This window comes from Pseudoliparis swirei, unplaced genomic scaffold (genome assembly GCF_029220125.1).
Source record: "Pseudoliparis swirei isolate HS2019 ecotype Mariana Trench unplaced genomic scaffold, NWPU_hadal_v1 hadal_29, whole genome shotgun sequence".
NCBI lineage: Eukaryota > Metazoa > Chordata > Actinopteri > Perciformes > Liparidae > Pseudoliparis > Pseudoliparis swirei.
In genome coordinates, this window is record NW_026613265.1 from 397,254 (window position 1) to 424,537 (window position 27,284).

The window sequence follows — 27,284 nt, forward strand, 5'->3', positions numbered from 1 at the left end:
GCTTTACGATTTTTCTAGCTGCTCAGGCCCTGCAACCTCACTCCAGTTTTTAACCTCACCCGACGGGTTTTCACCCAAACCCAACCCCCTCCAACAAGGGTCAACCTCTACCCACACTGCTCCTCCCACACTGCTCCACCCACAATGTTCCACCCACACTGCTCCACCCACACTGCTCCACCCACAATGCTCCACCCACACTGCTCCTCCCACACTGCTCCACCCACACTGCTCCACCCACACTGCTCCACCCACAATGTTCCACCCACACTGCTCCACCCACAATGTCCCACCCACAATGCTCCACCCACACTGCTCCTCCCACACTGCTCCACCCACAATGTCCCACCCACAACCTGGTCCCACCTGCATCCAGGACCTGGTCTAACCTCACATCCAGGACCTGGTTTAACCTCACCCAGGACCTGGTCTAACCTCACATCCAGGACCTGGTCTAACCTCACATCCAGGACCTGGTTTAACCTCACACCCAGGACCTGGTCTAACCCCACACCCAGGACCTGGTCTAACCTCACATCCAGGACCTGGTCTAACCTCACATCCAGGACCTGGTCTAACCTCACTCCCAGGACCTGGTCTAACCTCACATCCAGGACCTGGTCTAACCTCTCATCCAGGACCTGGTCTAACCTCAGACCCAGGACCTGGTCTAACCTCACACCCAGGACCTGGTCTAACCTCACACCCAGGACCTGGTCTAACCCCACATCCAGGACATGGTCTAACCTCACACCCAGGACCTGGTCTAACCTCACATCCAGGACCTGGTCTAACCTCACATCCAGGACCTGGTCTAACCTCACATCCAGGACATGGTCTAACCTCACACCCAGGACCTGGTCTAACCCCACATCCAGGACCTGGTCTAACCTCACATCCAGGACCTGGTCTAACCTCACATCCAGGACCTGGTCTAACCTCACACCCAGGACCTGGTCTAACCCCACACCCAGGACCTGGTCTAACCTCACACCCAGGACCTGGTCTAACCTCACATCCAGGACCTGGTCTAACCTCACACCCAGGACCTGGTCTAACCTCACACCCAGGACCTGGTCTAACCTCACACCAGGACCTGGTCTAACCTCACACCCAGGACCTGGTCTAACCTCACACCCAGGACCTGGTCTAACCTCACACCCAGGACCTGGTCTAACCTCACATCCAGGACCTGGTCAGACCTCACACCCAGGACCTGGTCTAACCTCCTCCCAGGACCTGGTAACCTCACCCCAGGACCTGTCTAACCTCACACCAGGACCTGGTTTAACCACATCCAGGACCTGGTCTCACCCCACATCCAGGACCTGACTATTAACCTCACACCTCACATCCACCTGGTCACCTCAGAGACCTGGTCCACCCACAAGGACCTGACTACCCAGGACCTGACTACCCACGACCTGACTACCCAGGACCTGACTACCCAGGACCTGACTACCCACGACCTGACTACCCAGGACCTGACTACCCACAACCTGACTACCCAGGACCTGACTATTAACTTCACAGCTCTGTGTTAGCCCCGCCCCCGACTGCCAGAAACCTCGGAGTGACACTCGACAGTCAACCTGGTTTAACCTCACACCCAACACCTGGTTAACACATTCCCAGGACCTGCTGCACAACATCAGGAATGGTCTCCTTACTCTGGTCCAGGCTCTAATTCTGGTTCTGGTCCAGGTTCTGGTCCAGGCTCTAATTCTGGTTCTGGTCCAGGCTCTAATTCTGGTTCTGGTCCAGGCTCTGGTCATTTCATGCCTAGACTACTGCAACTCCCTCCAGGACTGCTGGTCTAACCTCTGCAGCTCATCCAGGACCTGCTCTAATCCCTCACACCAGGACCTGGTCTAACCCCACACCCAGGACCTGTTCTAACCCCACACCCAGGACCTGCTCCACCCACAATGCTCCACCCACAATGCTCCACCTACACTGCTCACCCAGGACCTGTTCCCACCCACACTGCTCCAGGACCTGGTCCACACTGCTCCACCCAGGACCTGCTCCAACCTCACATCCAGGACCTGGTCTAACCTCCACCCACACTGCTCTACCCACCTCCACCCAGGACCTGGTCTAACCCACACCCAGGACCTGGTCCACCCACACACCCAGGACCTCCCACCCACCGTCCACCCACAATGCTCTAACCTCAATGCTCACCCAGTACCTGGTCTCCTCACACGCAGGACCTGGTTCTAGTCTGCATCCAGGACCTGGTCTAACCTCACATCCAGGACCTGGTTTAACCTCACACCCAGGACCTGGTCTAACCTCACACCCAGGACCTGGTCTAACCCCACACCCAGGACCTGGTCTAACCCCACATCCAGGACATGGTCTAACCTCACACCCAGGACCTGGTCTAACCCCACATCCAGGACATGGTCTAACCTCACACCCAGGACCTGGTCTAACCCCACATCCAGGACCTGGTCTAACCTCACATCCAGGACCTGGTCTAACCTCACATCCAGGACCTGGTCTAACCTCACATCCAGGACATGGTCTAACCTCACACCCAGGACCTGGTCTAACCCCACATCCAGGACCTGGTCTAACCCCACATCCAGGACCTGGTCTAACCTCACATCCAAGACCTGGTCTAATCTCACACCCAGTACCTGGTCTAACCTCACACCCAGGACCTGGTCAGACCTCACACCCAGGACCTGGTCTAACCTCACACCCAGGACCTGGTCTAACCTCACACCCAGGACCTGGTCTAACCTCACACCAGGACCTGGTCTAACCTCACTCCCAGGACCTGGTCAGACCTCACATCCAGGACCTGGTCTAACCTCACATCCAGGACCTGGTCAGACCTCACACCCAGGACCTGGTCTAACCTCACACCAGGACCTGGTCTAACCTCACTCCCAGGACCTGGTCAGACCTCACACCCAGGACCTGGTCTAACCTCACACCCAGGACCTGGTCTAACCTCACACCAGGACTTGGTCAGACCTCACACCCAGGACCTGGTCTAACCTCACACCCAGGACCTGGTCAGACCTCACACCCAGGACCTGGTCTAACCTCACACCCAGGACCTGGTCTAACCTCACTCCCAGGACATGGTCTAACCTCACACCCAGGACATGGTCTAACCTCACACCCAGGACCTGGTCTAACCTCACTCCCAGGATCTGGTCTAACCTCACACCCAGGACATGGTCTAACCTCACACCCAGGACCTGGTCTAACCTCACACCCAGGACCTGGTCTAACCTCACTCCCAGGACATGGTCTAACCTCACACCCAGGACATGGTCTAACCTCACACCCAGGACCTGGTCTAACCTCACTCCCAGGACCTGGTCTAACCTCACACCCAGGACCTGGTCTAACCGTAAACCCCAGCACGTTCACTCCACTCCTCAACAATCTCGTGGAGGAACCGGCTCCTCATGGACATCAGGACAGCAGGAAGTCTCTGCATCTTCCTCCGGAAACTAAAAACACATCTTTCCCGACAAAACCGTAGATAAAAACAGATTAGCACTTCAGTGGCACTTATAGCACTTTGTAGTATTTCTTTACTTTATTGATCCGCGTAGGTCACTTCTTCTCTGCATTTGACCCCTCCTTAGTGATTAAGGAGCAATGGGCTGCAGTGAAGCGCCCGGGGAACAACTGGGGGTTCAGTGTCTTGCTCAAGGACACTTCAACATGCGGGTCAGCAGGGATTGAACCGGTACCTTGTGGATGACCTCTCTCTCCTGAGCTCCTGCCGACCCTGAACGTAGTTGGCTTTCTTAAAGAAATTGTACTTTCTTGATTTTTGTTGTTCTGAGTGTGTACTCATGGTTGAATCACTTCTCGTAAGTCACCATATGTAATGTAAGATGATGTAATGTGAATGATGACATGTTAAAGCACTTTGAGTAGTGGGCAGACTAGATACGATCTATAAAGTACGGTCCATTTACCAGATAGACATGATGGCGTGACTCAGGTTGGGTTGTAGGTTGTTGCTTCATCGTAGTTGTAGTTATGGGGGTCAGGTGGTCTTCTCCAGCTCAATGATTTACCTATCAAATAATCCCGTCTTTTATTGCAGGTATTGCAGATCGCTGCACAGCTGTGAAGTATCACTTCTCTCAGCCAATCAGACTGAGGAACATCCCTCTGAACCTAACCAGGACCATCCAACAGGACGAGTGGCACCTGCTTCGTGAGTACACTGTCTATATGTATACGTATATATTTATAATATTTATATATAAATGACAAATATATATACAATATATATCATTTATAAGTTTTATATATCAATATTAGGGCTGTCAGCGTTAACACGTTAATCTATGCGATTAATTTGGCCGCGTAAACGCACTAAAATATTTTAACGCAATTAACGCAACTTTGTTTACTTCCGGTGTTCGTTGAAGTTTTTACACTCAAACCGAGTGTCAAACCGCGGCAGTACGGTTTAACACTGTTTCCGTTTTAAAAACAATTATTTCTCCGCGAAAATAAGGAGCAGAAATGAGTTTAAACTTGTGGATGAATCAGTCGGATTTCCTCCTGCTCTCCTTCCTCCTGTCTCCCCCTCTGATACACAGAGGAACGGAGGGGCGACGTGTCGGGGGACGCGGCGCGGAAAGAACTCGTCACACGAAACCTTCACCGTGATTGGTCAATCCGTTTGTCTGTCAACATTTTGGGAAAAAAACAACCAATGAACACTCAGTAAATCACAAAGGACCTCCCACCACACAGGTGAGGCTCTATAGCAGCCTGTCAGTCAGAGAGCAGAGAACACGGCGCGAGGACAATGAGCCTCATTGAATAGAGCTGAGATTGTTCTGGAATGTTTGATGTATAACACGTGGGGGTGTGTCACATGCAAACGCCTTTAAAAGGTGAATTTTTGTTTTGTTGTAAAATGTATAAAATGAGCCCAGCCTCCAGAGGGTTAACGTGACATATGTGAATGCCAGTCAGTTACCAAGGCCACTGGTTCTGCTGCTGTTCAGTGGTAAAGATGACAGGACCAATGGGGTCTCTAATATACTTTTTTTTCCCTTCTAATCTGATGTTTCACTGAAGAAACAATTTATCATCCACAATATTAAATACCTCGCTGGCACTTTATAGGTAGGAGCCTCTTTGAAAACACAGCTCTGTGTGAAGTTTGGTCTTTAAAAAGAATGAACTTTTAACTTTTAACTTTTAATTGCGATTAATCGCGATTAATGAATTTCAAAATGTGCGATTAATTAGTTACTTTTTTTTAATCGATTGACAGCCCTAATAAATATATATATATATGTAGAAATGACAAACCGTGACAACCTAATTCACAACAGGCCTTTTCTCTGAATCCTGAGACCAGTGAATTAGTGTCTGAATAAATGGACTGGGAACACCTGGACCGGGTGTCTATAACTGACTGTAGACGTGTGAATAATCTCTTGCCTTCCACCTGTAGACCTGCGGCGCATCACAGTCGGGTTTCTTGGCATGGCGGCGGCGGTCCTGCTTTGTGGGACCATCGTGGTGTCGGTCGGGTTCTTTTGGGAGGAGAGTTTGACGCAGCACGTCTCCGGATTACTGTTCCTCATGGCAGGTACCTGAGAGAGAGGTGGTGATAGTTGTTGTACACGTTATACTGATAAATAATATAGTGAACTATTAATGACCAGAAAATACTACAAACACATTCAACAGGTGGTGCCGAATATCCTGTTTCTAGAAACCCTCTGAACAGAAACCGGTCTGGACCGGAGCAGCTCACCAGCTTCCGTTTCCACCGGGATCCAGCCTTTGTGCTCTTGAGACTCTGCAGGCTCAACATACCTGGTTGAGAGACTACCCTCACCTGGTGGTTCCCCCTCTGACCTGGTTGAGAGACTACTGTAACGTAATTCAGAATTGAACAGCCTGGAAGAGCTTCTACAATAATACGATCCACAATCCCCTGTAGTTCTCTCCTTTAGGGAGACGTGTATTCACTGATCAAAAGCAAAGTACAAACGCTCACCAGCGATTGCAATCACATGGGGAGCTCTCCTCAACATGCAAGTCGAGCCCAAAAACCACACTTCCTCCTCAGCACATCAAGATTCCATCTTTTATACCCAGATCTCGTCACAGGTGCATATCCCACCCCCCTTACCCCCGGGTGGGGGCTGTCTGTTGGCCGTGCCTCTTGGTATGTGTAAATACTGATAACAAGTGTGAATGTTGAATACTGTCAGGCGTGTAGCTGCCCTTGAGCTGCAGACACAATATCTTTCTCTCCTCACAGGCAAAGTGCCGTCTCTTCTGATGTTTTGCCGGAACCTAGACATTACGGTCCCTTCAATAAATCAGATTAATATTAACACTACCCTAACCTGGTGGTTCCCCCTCTGACCTGGTTTAGAGACTACCCTCACCTGGTGGTTCCCCCTCTGACCTGGTTTAGAGACTACCCTCACCTGGTGGTTCCCCCTCTGACCTGGTTAAGAGACTACCCTCACCTGGTGGTTCCCCCTCTGACCTGGTTTAGAGACTACCCTCACCTGGTGGTTCCCCTCTGACCTGGTTAAGAGACTACCCTCACCTGGTGGTTCCCCCTCTGACCTGGTTAAGAGACTACCCTCACCTGGTGGTTCCCCCTCTGACCTGGTGAAGAGACTACCCTCACCTGGTGGTTCCCCCTCTGACCTGGTTTAGAGACTACCCTCACCTGGTGGTTCCCCCTCTGACCTGGTTGAGAGACTACCCTCACCTGGTGGTTCCCCCTCTGACCTGGTTGAGAGACTACCCTCACCTGGTGGTTCCCCCTCTGACCTGGTTTAGAGACTACCCTCACCTGGTGGTTCCTCCTCTGGCCTGGTTTAGAGACTACCCTCACCTGGTGGTTCCCCCTCTGACCTGGTTGAGAGACTACCCTCACCTGGTGGTTCCCCCTCTGACCTGGTTGAGACTACCCTCACCTGGTGGTTCCCCTCTGACCTGGTTGAGACTACCCTCACCTGGTGGTTCCCCTCTGACCTGGTTGAGACTACCCTCACCTGGTGGTTCCCCTCTGACCTGGTTTGAGACTACCCTCACCTGGTGGTTCCCCTCTGACCTGGTTTGAGACTACCCTCACCTGGTGGTTCCCCCTCTGACCTGGTTTAGAGACTACCCTCACCTGGTGGTTCCCCCTCTGACCTGGTGAAGAGACTACCCTCACCTGGTGATTCCCCCTCTGACCTGGTTTAGAGACTACCATCACCTGGTGGTTCCCCCTCTGACCTGGTTGAGGGACTACCCTCACCTGGTGGTTCCCCTCTGACCTGGTTTGAGACTACCCTCACCTGGTGGTTCCCCCTCTGACCTGGTTTCGAGACTACCCTCACCTGGTGGTTCCCCCTCTGACCTGGTTTAGAGACTACCCTCACCTGGTGGTTCCCCCTCTGACCTGGTGAAGAGACTACCCTCACCTGGTGGTTCCCCCTCTGACCTGGTTTAGAGACTACCCTCACCTGGTGGTTCCCCCTCTGACCTGGTGAAGAGATTACCCTCACCTGGTGGTTCCCCCTCTGACCTGGTTGAGAGACTACCCTCACCTGGTGGTTCCCCCTCTGACCTGGTTTAGAGACTACCTCACCTGGTGGTTCCCCTCTGACCTGGTTTCGAGACTACCCTCACCTGGTGGTTCCCCTCTGACCTGGTTGAGACTACCCTCACCTGGTGGTTCCCCCTCTGACCTGGTTTCGAGACTACCTTCACCTGGTGGTTCCCCCTCTGACCTGGTGAAGAGACTACCCTCACCTGGTGGTTCCCCCTCTGACCTGGTTTAGAGACTACCCTCACCTGGTGGTTCCCCCTCTGTCCTGGTTGAGACTACCTCACCTGGTGGTTCCCCTCTGACCTGGTTTAGAGACTACCCTCACCTGGTGGTTCCCCTCTGACCTGGTGGAGACTACCCTCACCTGGTGGTTCCCCCTCTGACCTGGTTTAGAGACTACCCTCACCTGGTGGTTCCCCCTCTGACCTGGTTGAGAGACTACCCTCACCTGGTGGTTCCCCCTCTGACCTGGTTTCGAGACTACCCTCACCTGGTGGTTCCCCCTCTGACCTGGTTTAGAGACTACCCTCACCTGGTGGTTCCCCCTCTGACCTGGTTTAGAGACTACCCTCACCTGGTGGTTCCCCCTCTGACCTGGTGAAGAGACTACCCTCACCTGGTGGTTCCCCCTCTGACCTGGTGAAGAGACTACCCTCACCTGGTGGTTCCCCCTCTGACCTGGTTGAGACTACCCTCACCTGGTGGTTCCCCCTCTGACCTGGTTTAGAGACTACCCTCACCTGGTGGTTCCCCCTCTGACCTGGTTTAGAGACTACCCTCACCTGGTGGTTCCCCCTCTGACCTGGTGAAGAGACTACCCTCACCTGGTGGTTCCCCCTCTGACCTGGTTGAGAGACTACCCTCACCTGGTGGTTCCCCCTCTGACCTGGTTTAGAGACTACCCTCACCTGGTGGTTCCCCCTCTGACCTGGTGGAGAGACGACCCTCACCTGGTGGTTCCCCCTCTGACCTGGTTTAGAGACTACCCTCACCTGGTGGTTCCCCCTCTGACCTGGTTTCGAGACTACCCTCACCTGGTGGTTCCCCCTCTGACCTGGTTTCGAGACTACCCTCACCTGGTGGTTCCCCCTCTGACCTGGTTTAGAGACTACCCTCACCTGGTGGTTCCCCCTCTGACCTGGTTTAGAGACTACCCTCACCTGATGGTTCCCCCTCTGGTCTGTGATGCAGGTTCTGAATGTTTGTACTAAGAGTTTTTTCTTCCCGTTTCCTTCAGGGATCTTTTGCACCATCTCTCTGTGTACGTATGCAGCCAGTGTGACCTATGACCTCTCCAGAACCCCCCCCTTCATCTACGGTCTGCCAGCTGATGTGGATCACGGCTATGGCTGGTCTCTCTGCTGTGCCTGGGCCAGTCTGGGTCTCACGGTGGCCGCCGGCTGCCTCGGTACCATCTTCCCCTTCCTGAGCCGGGCCGGAGCTCTGCGCTCCAAAACGGCCCGCCAGTCCTCCGTCTGAGGCACCGGCTGTCAACCAATCAGAGGAGGAGAAGCCGGAGGGCTTGACGACGGAGACCTTGGTTTGTTGAGCTGCACCTGGTTTATGTGACCTGGGTTCTGCACAGACCGGTGGCAAGGGGTCAGCATCCAGGTGGAGCTGCAGGAGGTCAGCACCGGCTTCTAAAATGTCTTCAATGAATTGCTCTTCGGTCATCGAGTCGCTCGACTGCGTCTGAACTGCGTGTCTCTGCTGCCCTCCGGTGGTTCAGCTCCTCAACTGACTGCAGTGATGAGCAGCTGCACTCCAGCACACTGACGTCCCCGTTAGGTGTGGTTACAGGTGTGTGTGGTGTGACCAGAAGCTGTAGGAGCTAGCATGCTAACAGGCTCACAGAGTCACTGTTTGCCAGGAACTGCAGCCAATCAGCATCCTTCTCCTCTGCTTCTCGCCTGCAGCTGTAAACGAACACATGAACTTATTTCCAGAGAGAAAACCACTTCACAGGTTTGTGAAGATCCCCCTTCAGTGGCTCTACTTCCTGAACTCCTCTACCAAAACAAGAGCATGACATGTAGAACTGGAGCTGTCGTGGGTCACAGCTGTGCAGAGGGTCCAGACCCCCACTGAGAGATAAGGATTATTCCCTGTCCCACAAAGCAGAGCGCTTCATTTGGTCTGGGGCTTTTTCTTTTCTAACTTTCAAACATTAACATAAAAAAATTCTCTCACAAAAAAACTTCAGTCCCGTCTTTTAGGAATCATCGTCACATTAAGCAGATTTATTGTTTCACTGCATCTTCAGGCTGTGAAGATTAGTTCCTGAGAGCAAACTGTAAATACTGAATACATTTAAACTGTAAATACTGAATACATTTAAACTGTAAATACTGAATACATTTAAACTGTAAATATGAAATACATTTAAACTGTAAATACTAAATACATTTAAACTGTAAATACTGAATACATTTAAACTGTAAATACTGAATACATTTAAACTGTAAATATTAAATACATTTAAACTGTAAATACTAAATACATTTAAACTGTAAATACGAAATACATTTAAACTGTCAATATTAAATACATTTAAATTGTAAATACTAAATACATTTAAACTGTAAATACTAAATACATTCAAACTGTAAATACTGAATACATTTAAACTGTAAATACTAAATACATTTAAACTGTAAATACTAAATACATTCAAACTGTAAATACTGAATACATTTAAACTGTAAATACTAAATACATTTAAACTGTAAATACTAAATACATTCAAACTGTAAATACTGAATACATTTAAACTGTAAATACTAAATACATTTAAACAGTAAATATTAAATACATTCAAATCTAGCTGTCGTCTAAAGGGTCGTAGGGAAGTGTTGAGTCTGGTGATGTGTTCCGTGGAGCTTGTCTCTGAGCGTTGGGGTTCTGCCGTGTTTTGGTTCTGCCGTGTTTTGGTTCTGCCGTGTTTTGGTTCTGCCGTGTGTTGGTTCTGCCGTGACAGTTTTCCTAAAGTCTTGCAGCACATGGCATCATGATGAGTCCTGAGTCTGGTGGCCGTAGCTCTCTCACCTGGAGATAAAGTCAAGTGTTTTTACCTGATCAGAGAGCAGATGATGGAACACGGGGATCGTGTCTGGAGAACATCTGGAACATCGATCAGAGAACGTCTCAGAGTCCCTTAACACTGGATCTGGTTCACCAGTCGGCTGGTCGGAGATCAGGCCGGTGGATTTGATCTTGTCCTCACACAGGAAGTCCAGGTGTGAACAGGAAGTCCAGGTGTGACCAGGTGACCAGGTGTATGAACTGAACGCTGCTGCTTGGTGCTTCAGTATTTATTCAATTTAGGAGTTAGGCTTCAGTCTTCAGCTCAGCCTCCTGCAGGCTGGATGCCCCTCCTGACCCTCTGATGCCCCTCCCTTACCATCTGATGCCCCTCCCTGACCCTCTGATGCCCCTCCCTTACCATCTGATGCCCCTCCCTTACCCCCTGATGCCCCTCCCTTACCCTCTGATGCCCCTCCTACCCCTGATGCCCTCCCTTACCCTCTGATGCCCCTCCTTACCCCTGATGTCCCTCCTTGCCCTCTGATGCCCCTCCCTTACCCCCTGATGCCCCTCCCTTACCCTCTGATGCCCCTCCCTTACCCTCTGATGCCCCTCCCTTACCCTCTGATGCCCCTCCCTTACCCTCTGATGCCCCTCCCTTACCCTCTGATGCCCCTCCCTTACCCTCTGATGCCCTCCCTTACCCTCTGATGCCCTCCCTTACCCCCTGATGCCCCTCCCTTACCCTCTGATGCCCCTCCCTTACACTCTGATGCCCCTCCCTTACCCCCTGATGCCCCTCCCTTCCCCCCTGGAGCTCCATGGTAACCTATTGCCCCCCCTGCTGTTCAGCTGTAAATAAACCATATAATCTTCACCAGACTGATCTTCTCTCTTGTTCTTTTACAGATATGTGTTATATCTGCAGCACTTTATTTGATGTTAGTATTTTGTTATTTTATTCACAAGTAGTATTGTTTCATTATTCTGGTTTGCTTATTTAGGTTTTGTTGATATATTAGGATTGTTTTTCTTTTGATAGTTTTTAGTTTAGTTTGATTCTTTGTTGTTATACTTCTCTTGCTTGTTCAGTAGGACACACCCAGCATGCACCTGGGTTACATGTAGTACATGCCCAGCATGCACCTGGGTTACATGTAGTACACACCCAGCATGCACCTGGGTTACATGTAGTACACGCCCAGCATGCACCTGGGTTACATGTAGTACACGCCCAGCATGCACCTGGGTTACATGTAGTACACACCCAGCATGCACCTGGGTTACATGTAGTACACGCCCAGCATGCACCTGGGTTACATGTAGTACACGCCCAGCATGCACCTGGGTTACATGTAGTACACGCCCAGCATGCACCTGGGTTACATGTAGTACACACCCAGCATGCACCTGGGTTACATGTAGTACACACCCAGCATGCACCTGGGTTACATGTAGTACACGCCCAGCATGCACCTGGGTTACATGTAGTACACGCCCAGCATGCACCTGGGTTACATGTAGTACACACCAGCATGCACCTGGGTTACATGTAGTACACGCCCAGAATGCACCTGGGTTACATGTAGTACACGCCCAGCATGCACCTGGGTTACATGTCCCAGCATGCACCTGGGTTACATGTAGTACACACCCAGCATGCACCTGGGTTACATGTAGTACACACCCAGCATGCACCTGGGTTACATGTAGTACACACCCAGCATGCACCTGGGTTACATGTAGTACACGCCCAGCATGCACCTGGGTTACATGTAGTACACGCCCAGCATGCACCTGGGTTACATGTAGTACACACCCAGCATGCACCTGGGTTACATGTAGTACACGCCCAGCATGCACCTGGGTTACATGTAGTACACACCCAGCATGCACCTGGGTTACATGTAGTACACGCCCAGCATGCACCTGGGTTACATGTAGTACACGCCCAGCATGCACCTGGGTTACATGTAGTACACCCAGCATGCACCTGGGTTACATGTAGTACACACCCAGCATGCACCTGGGTTACATGTAGTACACACCCAGCATGCAAATGGGTTACATGTAGTACAGACCCAGCATGCACCTGGGTTACATGTAGTACACACCCAGCATGCACCTGGGTTACATGTAGTACACACCCAGCATGCACCTGGGTTACATGTAGTACACGCCCAGCATGCACCTGGGTTACATGTAGTACACGCCCAGCATGCACCTGGGTTACATGTAGTACACACCCAGCATGCACCTGGGTTACATGTAGTACACACCCAGCATGCACCTGGGTTACATGTAGTACACGCCCAGCATGCACCTGGGTTACATGTAGTACACACCCAGCATGCACCTGGGTTACATGTAGTACACGCCCAGCATGCACCTGGGTTACATGTAGTACACGCCCAGCATGCACCTGGGTTACATGTAGTACACGCCCAGCATGCACCTGGGTTACATGTAGTACACACCCAGCATGCACCTGGGTTACATGTAGTACACGCCCAGCATGCACCTGGGTTACATGTAGTACACGCCCAGCATGCACCTGGGTTACATGTAGTACACGCCCAGCATGCACCTGGGTTACATGTAGTACACGCCCAGCATGCACCTGGGTTACATGTAGTACACGCCCAGCATGCACCTGGGTTACATGTAGTACATGCCCAGCATGCACCTGGGTTACATGTAGTACACACCCAGCATGCACCTGGGTTACATGTAGTACACACCCAGCATGCACCTGGGTTACATGTAGTACACCCAGCATGCACCTGGGTTACATGTAGTACACGCCCAGCATGCACCTGGGTTACATGTAGTACACACCCAGCATGCACCTGGGTTACATGTAGTACATGCCCAGCATGCACCTGGGTTACATGTAGTACACACCCAGCATGCACCTGGGTTACATGTAGTACACACCCAGCATGCACCTGGGTTACATGTAGTACACGCCCAGCATGCACCTGGGTTACATGTAGTACACCCAGCATGCACCTGGGTTACATAGTACCCAGCATGCACCTGGGTTACATGTAGTACACGCCCAGCATGCACCTGGGTTACATGTAGTACACACCCAGCATGCACCTGGGTTACATGTAGTACACGCCCAGCATGCACCTGGGTTACATGTAGTACACGCCCAGCATGCACCTGGGTTACATGTAGTACACGCCCAGCATGCACCTGGGTTACATGTAGTACACGCCCAGCATGCACCTGGGTTACATGTAGTACACACCAGCATGCACCTGGGTTACATGTAGTACACGCCCAGCATGCACCTGGGTTACATGTAGTACACGCCCAGCATGCACCTGGGTTACATGTAGTACACCCAGCATGCACCTGGGTTACATGTAGTACACGCCAGCATGCACCTGGGTTACATGTAGTACACGCCCAGCATGCACCTGGGTTACATGTAGTACACGCCCAGCATGCACCTGGGTTACATGGTACACACCAGCATGCACCTGGGTTACATGTAGTACACACCCAGCATGCACCTGGGTTACATGTAGTACACACCAGCATGCACCTGGGTTACATGTAGTACACACCCAGCATGCACCTGGGTTACATGTAGTACACACCCAGCATGCACCTGGGTTACATGTAGTACACACCAGCATGCACCTGGGTTACATGTAGTACACGCCCAGCATGCACCTGGGTTACATGTAGTACACACCCAGCATGCACCTGGGTTACATGTAGTACACCCAGCATGCACCTGGGTTACATGTAGTACAGCCCAGCATGCACCTGGGTTACATGTAGTACACACCAGCATGCACCTGGGTTACATGTAGTACACACCCAGCATGCACCTGGGTTACATGTAGTACACGCCCAGCATGCACCTGGGTTACATGTAGTACACCCAGCATGCACCTGGGTTACATGTAGTACACCCAGCATGCACCTGGGTTACATGGAGTACACGCCCAGCATGCACCTGGGTTACATGTAGTACACACCCAGCATGCACCTGGGTTACATGTAGTACACGCCCAGCATGCACCTGGGTTACATGTAGTACACGCCCAGCATGCACCTGGGTTACATGTAGTACACCCAGCATGCACCTGGGTTACATGTAGTACACGCCCAGCATGCACCTGGGTTACATGTAGTACAGCCCAGCATGCACCTGGGTTACATGTAGTACACGCCCAGCATGCACCTGGGTTACATGTAGTACACGCCCAGCATGCACCTGGGTTACATGTAGTACACGCCCAGCATGCACCTGGGTTACATGTAGTACACGCCCAGCATGCACCTGGGTTACATGTAGTACACGCCCAGCATGCACCTGGGTTACATGTAGTACACGCCCAGCATGCACCTGGGTTACATGTAGTACACGCCCAGCATGCACCTGGGTTACATGTAGTACACGCCCAGCATGCACCTGGGTTACATGTAGTACACACCCAGCATGCACCTGGGTTACATGTAGTACACGCCCAGCATGCACCTGGGTTACATGTAGTACACGCCCAGCATGCACCTGGGTTACATGTAGTACACGCCCAGCATGCACCTGGGTTACATGTAGTACAGACCCAGCATGCACCTGGGTTACATGTAGTACACACCCAGCATGCACCTGGGTTACATGTAGTACACCCAGCATGCACCTGGGTTACATGTAGTACACGCCCAGCATGCACCTGGGTTACATGTAGTACACACCAGCATGCACCTGGGGTACATGTAGTACATACCCAGCATTCACCTGGGGTACATGTAGTACACCCAGCATGCACCTGGGTTACATGTAGTACACGCCCAGCATGCACCTGGGTTACATGTAGTACACGCCCAGCATGCACCTGGGTTACATGTAGTACAGACCCAGCATGCACCTGGGTTACATGTAGTACACACCCAGCATGCACCTGGGTTACATGTAGTACACACCCAGCATGCACCTGGGTTACATGTAGTACACACCCAGCATGCACCTGGGTTACATGTAGTACAGACCCAGCATGCACCTGGGTTACATGTAGTACACACCCAGCATGCACCTGGGTTACATGTAGTACACCCAGCATGCACCTGGGTTACATGTAGTACACGCCCAGCATGCACCTGGGTTACATGTAGTACAGACCCAGCATGCACCTGGGTTACATGTAGTACACGCCCAGCATGCACCTGGGTTACATGTAGTACAGCCCAGCATGCACCTGGGTTACATGTAGTACACGCCCAGCATGCACCTGGGTTACATGTAGTACACACCCAGCATGCACCTGGGTTACATGTAGTACACACCAGCATGCACCTGGGTTACATGTAGTACACCCAGCATGCACCTGGGTTACATGTAGTACACGCCCAGCATGCACCTGGGTTACATGTAGTACACGCCCAGCATGCACCTGGGTTACATGTAGTACACACCCAGCATGCACCTGGGTTACATGTAGTACACGCCCAGCATGCACCTGGGTTACATGTAGTACCCAGCATGCACCTGGGTTACATGTAGTACACGCCCAGCATGCACCTGGGTTACATGTAGTACACGCCCAGCATGCACCTGGGTTACATGTAGTACACGCCCAGCATGCACCTGGGTTACATGTAGTACACCCAGCATGCACCTGGGTTACATGTAGTACACGCCCAGCATGCACCTGGGTTACATGTAGTACACACCCAGCATGCACCTGGGTTACATGTAGTACACGCCCAGCATGCACCTGGGTTACATGTAGTACACACCCAGCATGCACCTGGGTTACATGTAGTACACGCCCAGCATGCACCTGGGTTACATGTAGTACACACCCAGCATGCACCTGGGTTACATGTAGTACACACCCAGCATGCACCTGGGTTACATGTAGTACACACCCAGCATGCACCTGGGTTACATGTAGTACACACCCAGCATGCACCTGGGTTACATGTAGTACACGCCCAGCATGCACCTGGGTTACATGTAGTACACGCCCAGCATGCACCTGGGTTACATGTAGTACACGCCCAGCATGCACCTGGGTTACATGTAGTACACCCAGCATGCACCTGGGTTACATGTAGTACACGCCCAGCATGCACCTGGGTTACATGTAGTACATGCCCAGCATGCACCTGGGTTACATGTAGTACACGCCCAGCATGCACCTGGGTTACATGTAGTACACGCCCAGCATGCACCTGGGTTACATGTAGTACACACCCAGCATGCACCTGGGTTACATGTAGTACAGACCCAGCATGCACCTGGGTTACATGTAGTACACGCCCAGCATGCACCTGGGTTACATGTAGTACACACCCAGCATGCAAATGGGTTACATGTAGTACAGACCCAGCATGCACCTGGGTTACATGTAGTACACACCCAGCATGCACCTGGGTTACATGTAGTACACGCCCAGCATGCACCTGGGTTACATGTAGTACACGCCCAGCATGCACCTGGGTTACATGTAGTACACACCCAGCATGCAAATGGGTTACATGTAGTACAGACCCAGCATGCACCTGGGTTACATGTAGTACACGCCCAGCATGCACCTGGGTTACATGTAGTACACGCCCAGCATGCACCTGGGTTACATGTAGTACACGCCCAGCATGCACCTGGGTTCAATTCAATTAAATTCAGTTTATTTGTATAGCCCATCCATCCATTCTCATCTGCTTATTCCGGGGTCGGGTCTTGGGGGCAGCAGACCCAGCAGGTTGACCCAGACTTCCCTCTCGCCCGCAACACTTTCCAGCTCATTGTGGGGGATCCCGAGGCGTTCCCAGGCCAGCCGGGAGATATAATCTCTCCAGCGTGTCCTGGGTCTTCCCCGGGTCTCCTCCCAGTAGGACGTGCCTGGAAAACCTCTAACGGGAGGCGTCCAGGAGGCGTCCGAATCAGATGCCCGAACCACCTCAGCTGACTCCTTTCGATGCGAAGGAGTAGCGGCTCGACTCCAAGCTCCCTCCTGATGTCCGAGCTCCTTACCCGATCTCTAAGGCTGAGCCCGGCCACCCTACGGAGGAAACTAATTTTGGCCGCTTGTATTCGCGACCTCGTTCTTTCGGTCACTACCCAAAGTTCATGACCATAGGTGAGGATTGGAACGTAGACCGACCAGTAAATTGAGAGCTTCGCCTTTCGGCTCAGCTCTCTCTTCACCAAGACAGACCGGTACAGCGCCTGTTTCACTGCTGCAGCTGCACCGATCCGCCTGTCGATCTCCCGCTCCATCTTACCCTCACTCGTGAACAAGACCCCGAGATACTTGAACTCCTTTGCTTGGGGCAGGCACTCTGTCCCCACCTGGAGGGAGTGATCCATCGGTTTCCGGCAGAGCACCATGGCCTCAGATTTGGCGGTGCTGACTCTCATCCCTGCCGCTTCACACTCGGCAGCAAAATGCCCCAGTGAGTGCCGGAGGTCATGGTCTGAGGATGCTAACAGGACCACATCATCTGCAAACAGAAGAGAGGCGATCCCAAGACCCCCAAACCTGAACTGCTCCACCCCCAGGCTGCGCCTAGATATCCTGTCCATGAAAATCACAAACAGGACCGGTGATAAAGGGCAGCCCTGGCGGAGACCAACACCCACCGGGAACGTGTCTGACTTACTGCCGAGGATGCGAACACAGCTCCTACTGCAGGCGTACAGAGACCGGATAGCCGTAGCAACGGGTCCGGAACCCCATACCCCCGCAGCACCCCCCACAACAATTCCCGAGGGACCCGGTCGAAAGCCTTCTCCAAGTCCACAAAACACATGAAGACTGGTTGGGCAAACTCCCAGGACCCCTCGATGACCCTTGCGAGGGTGAAGAGCTGGTCCACAGTTCCACGACCGGGACGGAATCCGCACTGCTGGTCTTGAATCCGAGGTATAGCCCAATTTCACAAATTACAAATTTGTCTCAGAGTGCTTTACAATCTGATCACCCTTTACAATGTAACTGCTGACCCCTAGTGGTCACCCTTATATTGTAATTGCTGACCCCTAGTGGTCACACTTTATATTGTAACTGCTGACCCCGAGTGGTCACCCTTTACATTGTAACTGCTGACCCCTAGTGGTCACCCTTATATTGTAACTGCTGACCCCTAGTGGTCACCCTTATATTGTAACTGCTGACCCCTAGTAGTCACCCTTTACATTGTAACTGCTGACCCCTAGTGGTCACCCTTTACATTGTAACTGCTGACTCCTAGTGGTCACCCTTTACATTGTAACTGCTGACCCCTAGTGGTCACCCTTTACAGTGTAACTGCTGACCCCTAGTGGTCACCCTTTACATTGTAACTGCTGACCCCTAGTGGTCACCCTTATATTGTAACTGCTGACCCCTAGTGGTCACCCTTTACATTGTAACTGCTAACCCCTAGTGGTCACTCTTATATTGTAACTGCTGACCCCTAGTGGTCACCCTTTACATTGTAACTGCTGACCCCTAGTGGTCACCCTTATATTGTAACTGCTGACCCCTAGTGGTCACCCTTATATTGTAACTGCTGACCCCTTGTGGTCACCCTTTACATTGTAACTGCTAACCCCTAGTGGTCACCCTTTATAGTGTAACTGCTGACCCCTAGTGGTCACTCTTTATAGTGTAACTGTTGACCCCTAGTGGTCACCCTTTATAGTGTCTAGTTACTGGTTTCTCTTCGCACCAGTTGGTGAACCAGTTCATTGCCCACTTCGTTTGGTGTTGTTGTGCAACATTTCATAGGTCTCCCCTTCTTTCTTCTCTATGGTAGCATGACGTCCAGCTGAAGTTTCCTCTTCGGCTAACCACCCATCTTAAGTCCCCAGAAGTCCCCAGAAACATTTTTGTGACTGTCAGCCTGAACTGACTAACGGTCATGCAAAATCTACCGTGATTGTGATTTGATTATGATTAAAGTCCACCTTTGAATGCTTGATTTCATCTACCCGTATTATAGTAGAAAGAAATGTGGGCCTGTGAAGTGGGAAAGAAGTGATCTGACCAGAACTCTGTAGCCCACTGCTCATTCCAACTGTCAGAGGAAGGGGTGCATTGTGGGTAATGTTGGCTGAGATGGTGTTGTTCCACATTTTCAACAAAGAAGAAGAATATGTGGATACATCTGTTTAAACCTACCCCCTCCACCCTCCTAGGCGAAGAAGTACACCTGTCCTCTGAAGTCTCCAGGGATCCGTCCGACCTCAGCGAGGCCTGGGACCATGCGGCACCCGACACCGCTGCAGAACGAACCCCGAAAGATCAGTTACAGCCGCATCCCGGACAGCGAGGCCGAGGGGGGAGCGATCTCGGCACCCAATTCGCCTCGGACCCCCCTGACTCCGCCCCCGGCCTCCGCCACCTCCACAGACCTGAGCAGTGTGTTCGACTCGCCACAAGGTCCCAGCAGCCCCTTTCACTCCAGTAAGGCTACCCTTACAGAGCGTCTGGTTACAGAGCGTCTGGTATTGGTTACATAGCATCTGGTGTTGGTTACAGAGCGACTGGTATTGGTTACAGAGCGTCTGGTATTGGTTACATAGCATCTGGTGTTGGTTACAGAGCGTCTGGTATTGGTTACAGAGTGACTGGTATTGGTTACAGAGCATCTGGTATTGGTTACAGAGCGTCTGGTATTGGTTACATAGCGTCTGGTGTTGGTTACAGAGCGTCTGGTTACAGAGCGTCTGGTATTGGTTACAGAGCGTCTGGTGTTGGTTACAGAGCGACTGGTTATAGAGTGTCTGGTTACAGAGCGACTGGTTACAGAGCGTCTGGTGTTGGTTACAGAGCGTCTGGTATTGGTTACAGAGCGCCTGGTGTTGGTTATAGAGCATCTGGTATTGGTTACAGAGCGCCTGGTGTTGGTTATAGAGCGTCTGGTGTCCGGTTACAGAGCGTCTGGTTACAGAGCGTCTGGTTACAGAGCGTCTGGTGTTGGTTACAGAGCGCCTGGTGTTGGTTATAGAGCGTCTGGTGTCCGGTTACAGAGCGTCTGGTTACAGAGCGTCTGGTGTTGGTTACAGAGCGCCTGGTGTTGGTTATAGAGCGTCTGGTGTCCGGTTACAGAGCGTCTGGTGTTGGTTACAGAGCGTCTGGTTACAGAGCGTCTGGTGTTGGTTACAGAGCGTCTGGTTACAGAGCGTCCGGTTAAAGGTGGTCTCTCTGGTCTCAGGGTCCTCCTCGGTCTCCTCCATGGTGAGTTTCAGTCGTGGTCCTGAGGAGCTCCCGGTTCCTCCTCCTGTTCCTCCTCGCAGACGTCCGGAGTCGGCTCCTGCAGACTCCTCCCCCTCCAAGGTAAGCCGGATGAGGCGCTCTAAAGTCCTCTGGTCTGTTGTGTGCTAGAGCGCCGTGTGTCCTCTGAGGAGATCTGACCTGAGCTTCCTGTCTCGTGACTTTGAAGGTCGTCAGAGGTCACAGGGTCAGTGTTTCTACCAGGTGTAACTTGATGTTGGTTACTCACGCTGCCCCCCCCCCCCCCCTCTCTGCTCCTGTCTCAGATGATGTCACAGTTGGACAGCCCCCCTGCTGTCCCCCCTCGGCAGCCCACCTATAAGTTCCTCCCCCCTCGTTACTCCTCGTCTCTGTCCTCTTCGTCGCCCCCTGACAGCCCCCCCTCTCTGCCTCCCCGGGAGCCTCTCAGCTCCCCTCTATACCTCCTCCCCCCTCCTCAAGGCCGCCCTCGTTGTGACCTGCAGGCCTTCTTCCCTTCCACCACCTCCTCCTCACCCTCCATCAGCTCTGCCCCCGCTGCCTCCTCCTCCCCACCCCCCATTCCTCCTCTCACTCCCATCACCCCCAGCCCTTCCTCCAAGAAGATGCCCCTCCCCCTCCTCCCCCTCGACGGCCCCCCGGTGCCTCCCCGGCACACCGTCCCCAAACCTCCTCCCAAGACCTACAAGAGGGAGTGTCTGGCCCCCGCCCCCATGTTGGACCCGCCCTCTGCACTGTGATTGGACAGCCAGGACTTCCTAAGGGAGGGGGACAGCCTGCTGAGGAGGCGGAGCTTGATGAGCTACACTACACGTGATTGAATGAAAACAAACAAAACAATGGATTGAAAGACAAACGTCTGATTGATGGTCAGATGTTGAATAAAGATCACGTGACCTGAGAACTGATCCTCCAGCTGCAGAACTTTGGAGAACATTCACCTGTCAGACCTGATGAACAGAAAGGATTGTGGGTAACGTAGTGTTCCACGGACTGAAGAGGACTCTGGGTCTGAGGTGCCTTCAGGTACTTGACCAGAACCAAAGAGGTACTGTATGGGTTCTGGTGGACCTGATGTTTCTCTGGTTGTTTCTGAATGTCTTTGAAACAAGGGAATAAACGTGTTGGTAAAGTGAGCTGGACGAGAGAACCCTCCTTCATCTTCATCATCATCATCATCATCCTGACTGACTCAGTCACCTTTAACCATCAATAAATATCAAAATAATATAACCTGCTTGATTCTGATTGGTCAGATGATGCGTGGCCATCAGTCCCTCATCCCAGAATATATTGATTATTTATTTACTATTTTATCTCCATCCATCCTATCCTAACCTGCCCTGGTCCCCCGAACCTGCCCTGCTCCCCCTAACCTATAGTCTGCCCGCAGAGGTCAGCAGGCGTACATTGCGCGTGTCAGGGGGTCAAAAACTTCGGCCTGAATTTTGGAGCCTTTTTGGGGGTGCTAAAAATCGAAACACACCTCAGGCTCACAGTGCCCCTTCCCACTTGACCTCTGGAGAAAAAAGATTTCAGTTCTGACCTTCGATCGCAGAGTTATGATTTATTAAAAAATGTATTAAATGTAGTCCAATCCTCCCATGACAGTTTTTTGCCACCAGAGGGCATCGGGTCATTCAGCATACATTCCCGGCCCATAAAAGTGTATGTCAAATGACCCATGTCATTAAACTGTGTCATTTCGACTACATCTGTATGGGCCGGCCGTGTCTGCCAATTTACCCTAACTGTTGCTCTACTAAGGGAGGAAGATGGTCAATTTGCAAGAAAAGTACCCAGGATCAGGGGCACATCTCCTAGGGGCACATCAGTCAGGGATGTCTGAACCCATGGTCCTTGACCCTGTATTTTTATTCTCAATATTCACTTCAAAAAAAGCTTTAGAAGGCTTGGCTAATGGTTAGCATGTGGCTATAGCGATTTTTCAACATGCTCCAAAATGCTTGAAATTGAAACCACAGAGTCCCCAGGGTGGCGTGACTAACATACTCAAAGAACTAAGCTCTAGACCCTTCTCTAGGCACTTCCGGTTTAGCATGTAACTTCCGGTTTAGCATGTAAAACGTCCAAAATGCTTGAAAATGAAACGCCAGACAGCCATGGATGCCCTGGTCCTTTATGGGACCACCTTTCCTGGGTGAAAAACAGGTAAAATGTCACTAAAAGTACCAGGAGAACCATGGTCACATTACTATAAAAGTACCCAGGAATTGAAGCACCTTTCCTGGGTACAACACAGGTGAAATGTCACTAAAAGTACCCAGGACTTGAAGCACCTTTCCTGGGTACAAAACATGTAAAATGTCACTAAAAGTACCAGGAGAACCATGGACACATTACTATGCAAGTACCCAGGACTTGAAGCACCTTTCCTGGGTACAAAACAGGTAAAATGTCACTAAAGGTACCCAGGACTTGAAGCACCTTTCCTGGGTACAAAACAGGTAAAATGTCACTAAAAGTACCCATGACTTGAAGCACCTTTCCTGGGTACAGAACATGTTAGTCAAATCCCCCTCTCAAAGATCCAGGAGGATTGGGGGACAGTGACGGTCACCAGGCATACAGGAGGATTGGGGGACAGTGAAGGTCACCAGGCATACGTCACATACAAGGCCGGACCACCAGGAGTGACTATACTGGGGTACATGTCAGTCAAATCCCCCTCTCAAAGATCCAGGAGGATTGGGGGACAGTGACGGTCACCAGGCATACATTCCATCCTAGGCCAGACCAGGAGTGACGATACGTGGGTACATGACCAGGAGGATTGGGGGACATTGACTGTCACTGGGGGGACAAAAGGCAAAATGCAATTGGTCTGTCGGGCCTCTGGAGCTTACCCCCTGACCTTGCTCACCATCCGACCCGTGGACCCCAAACTTAAGCACTGCCCTGAGTTAAAACCATTCTGCCGAATTTTTTTCGTTTCGGACCCCTGGTGATATAAAAGTTTTTTTCTTTTCGTTTATACCACCAGGGGCCCGAAACGAAAAAAAATTTGTAGGAGGGTTTTAACTCAGGGATGGGTGCTATGTGGGTGCACGGGGTCGGAGGGTGAGCAAGGTCATGGAGTAAGCTCCAGAGGCCCCACAGAAGAATGGAATGTTGCCTTTTGTCCCCCCGGTGACAGTATATGTCCCCCAATCCTCCCTGGATCTTTGACTCACATTTACCCAAGTAAAGTCACTATTGGTTCGGCCTTGGAGGGGATGTATGCCTGGTGACAGTCACTGTCCCCCAATCCTCCCTGGTTCTTTGAGAGGGGGATTTGACTAACATTTACCCAAGTATAGAGTCCTTTGTATGGGTGGAAGATGGTCACTTTAGCATGCAAGTACCCAGGATTTGGGCACCTTTTCTGGGTACAAAACAGGAGAAATCCCCTTACAATAACCAGTGTCACTTGATGCCCTGAACTACTGACTCCACCTGATCTCTGTGTGGGAGGACCATGGTCAATTTAGCATGCATGTACCCAGGTTTTGGGCACCTTTTCTGGGTACAAAACAGGAGAAATCCCCTTACAATAACCAGTGTCACTTGATGCCCTGAACTACTGACACCACCTGATCTCTGTGTGGGAGGACCATGGTCAATTTAGCATGCATGTACCCAGGTTTTGGGCACCTTTTCTGGGTACAAAACAGGAGAAATCCCCTTACAATAACCAGTGTCACTTGATGCCCTGAACTACTGACTCCACCTGATCTCTGTGTGGGAGGACCATGGTCAATTTAGCATGCATGTACCCAGGATTTGGGCACCTTTTCTGGGTACAAAACAGGAGAAATCCCCTTACAATAACCAGTGTCACTTGATGCCCTGAACTACTGACTCCAACTGATCTCTGTGTGGGAGGACCATGGTCACTTTAGCATGCAAGTACCCAGGTTTTGGGCACCTTTTCTGGGTACAAAACAGGAGAAATCCCCTTATAATAACCAGTGTCACTTGATGCCCTGAACTAATAACTCCACCTGATCTCTGTGTGGGAGGACCATGGTCAATTTAGCATGCAAGTACCCAGGATTTGGGCACCTTTTCTGGGTACAAAACAGGAGAAATCCCCTTATAATAACCAGTGTCACTTGATGCCCTGAACTAATAACTCCACCTGATCTCTGTGTGGGAGGACCATGGTCAATTTAGCATGCAAGTACCCAGGATTTGGGCACCTTTTCTGGGTACAAAACAGGAGAAATCCCCTTATAATAACCAGTGTCACTTGATGCCCTGAACTAATAACTCCACCTGATCTCTGTGTGGGAGGACCATGGTCAATTTAGCATGCAAGTACCCAGGATTTGGGCACCTTTTCTGGGTACAAAACAGGAGAAATCCCCTTATAATAACCAGTGTCACTTGATGCCCTGAACTACTAACTCCACCTGATCTCTGTGTGGGAGGACCATGGTCACTTGAGCATGCAAGTACCCAGGTTTTGGGCACCTTTTCTGGGTACAAAACAGGAGAAATCCCCCTAAAATAATCAGTGTCACTTGATGCCCTGAACTACTAACTCCAACTGATCTCTGTGTGGGAGGACCATGGTCACTTTAGCATGCATGTACCCAGGATTTGGGCACCTTTTCTGGGTACAAAAGAGGTGAAATCCCCTTATAATTTGGAAATGCAAGGGAAGTTGTGTATAAACTGGGACATTTGTAAACCGTGTGTATGGGCCGGCCGAGTATGTCAAATGTCCCTAACCACTCTTTTAATTAAAAAAGAATTGCTTTAAATCAACTTAGAGTCGTGGATTCTTTTTCTAAATTAAGAGGACCATCTGTATATGAATACCCTACATTTTTGGACCATTTGCTCCAGTTTAAATGTCACTAAAAGTACCCAGGACTTGAAGCACCTTTCCTGGGTACAGAACAGGTAAAATGTCACTCAAAGTACCAGGAGAACCATGGTCACATTACTATGCAAGTACCCAGGACTTGAAGCACCTTTCCTGGGTACAGAACAGGTAAAATGTCACTAAAAGTACCCAGGACTTGAAGCACCTTTCCTGGGTACAGAACAGGTAAAATGTCACTAAAAGTACCCAGGACTTGAAGCACCTTTTCTGGGTACAAAACAGGTAAAATCCCCTTATAATAACCAGTGTCACTTGATGCCCTGAACTACTGACTCCACCTGATCTCTGTGTGGGAGGACCATGGTCACTTGAGCATGCAAGTACCCAGGTTTTGGGCACCTTTTCTGGGTACAAAACAGGAGAGGAGGACCATGGTCACTTGAGCATGCAAGTACCCAGGTTTTGGGCACCTTTTCTGGGTACAAAACAGGAGAAATCCCCTTAAAATAACCAGTGTCATTTCACATACACGGCCGGCCCATACAAGTGTATGTCAAATGACCCATTTTAGGGTCATTTCAACTACACATGTATGGGCCGGCCAAGTATGCCTATTGACCCCGTCATGATAGTAGCATGTGGCTAATTAGCGATTCTTCAACAAGCTCCAAAATGCTTGAAATTAGAACCCCAGATGGTCATGGATGCCCTGAACAACATACTCTAAGCACAAGTCTGTAGACCCTTCAGAAAGCTAACTTCCGTTAGCAGCATGCTAGCTAGCTAAAACCAACTAATCCTTAAAGAGTGTCTCCTGTTGTATACTATATCAAGTTTTTTCAAAAATGACAAATAAATAAATAAATAATAAAATAATAAATTCCCATTGGCCCATTGAAATCAATAGTCTAATGGTCACTAACAGTCTCAGCCATTCAAGAAATGAATCAAGAGCGCCATCTAGTGATTTTTCAATGTGTTACGCCAATTGACACAAAGTCACCCATTCCTCCCCGTCGATTGTATGTTGTCTGGAAATACAATGTCATCGTGGTTACTTTCCTGGATGGCCGAATACATTGCATGTATTTTTTGTGTCATAAGGGTGACTTCCCCTTACCTGCCCTGCTCCCCCCTAACCTGCCCTGCTCCCCCTAACCTGCCCAGCTCCCCCTAACCTGCCCAGCTCCCCCTAACCTGCCCTGGTCCCCCTAACCTGCCCTGCTCCCTAAACTGCCCTGCTCCCCTAACCTGCCCTGGTCCCCTAACCTGCCCTGCTCCCCTAACCTGCCCTGGTTCCCCAACCTGCCCTGCCCTAACCTGCCCCTCCCCTTACCTGCCCTGCTCGCCCCTAACCTGCCCTGCTCCCCCTAACCTGCCCTGCTCCCCCTAACCTGCCCAGCCCCTAACCTGCCCTGGTCCCCCAACCTGCCCTGCCCCCCCCTAACCTGCCCCTGGTCCCCCTAACCTGCCCTGCTCCCCCCTAACCTGCCCTGGTTCCCCTAACCTGCCCTGCTCCCCCTAACCTGCCCTACTCCCCCTAACCTGCCCTGCCCCCTAACCTGCCCTGCCCCCAACTGCTGCCCCTAACCTGCCCTGGTTCCCCTAACCTGCCCTGCTCCCCCCAACCTGCCCCTGCTCCCCT

The 27,284-nt window shown here is 51.2% G+C and overlaps 2 protein-coding genes across 2 annotated transcripts; both read left to right on the forward strand.

Annotated features, from left to right (window-relative positions):
• Positions 1-4,077: 4,077 nt before the first annotated feature.
• Positions 4,078-9,914, forward strand: tmem178a (transmembrane protein 178a; the record flags this gene model as incomplete). Its single annotated transcript, XM_056410907.1, has 3 exons — positions 4,078-4,201; positions 5,462-5,599; positions 8,811-9,914. Coding segments are annotated over 3 exons (504 nt in total), but the record flags the coding sequence as incomplete, so codon positions are not given.
• Positions 9,915-18,405: 8,491 nt separating this feature from the next.
• LOC130191230 (son of sevenless homolog 1-like) lies at positions 18,406-21,545 on the forward strand. Its single transcript, XM_056410892.1, has 4 exons — positions 18,406-18,492; positions 19,749-20,016; positions 20,768-20,889; positions 21,093-21,545. Exons 2-4 carry the CDS (start codon positions 19,815-19,817, stop codon positions 21,543-21,545), a joined length of 777 nt encoding a protein of 258 aa, XP_056266867.1. The 5' UTR covers positions 18,406-18,492; positions 19,749-19,814.
• The last annotated feature ends 5,739 nt before the right edge of the window (positions 21,546-27,284 follow it).

What these genes read in the sequence shown, in the direction of transcription:
- LOC130191230 (XM_056410892.1), top strand. Translation starts at nt 19,815, where the DNA reads ATGCGGCACCCGACACCGCTGCAGAACGAACCCCGAAAGATCAGTTAC. An exon ending in CAGCAGCCCCTTTCACTCCA is followed by an intron (nt 20,017 to 20,767) that starts GTAAGGCTACCC and finishes CTCTGGTCTCAG; the next exon opens with GGTCCTCCTCGGTCTCCTCC. An exon ending in CAGACTCCTCCCCCTCCAAG is followed by an intron (nt 20,890 to 21,092) that starts GTAAGCCGGATG and finishes CTCCTGTCTCAG; the next exon opens with ATGATGTCACAGTTGGACAG.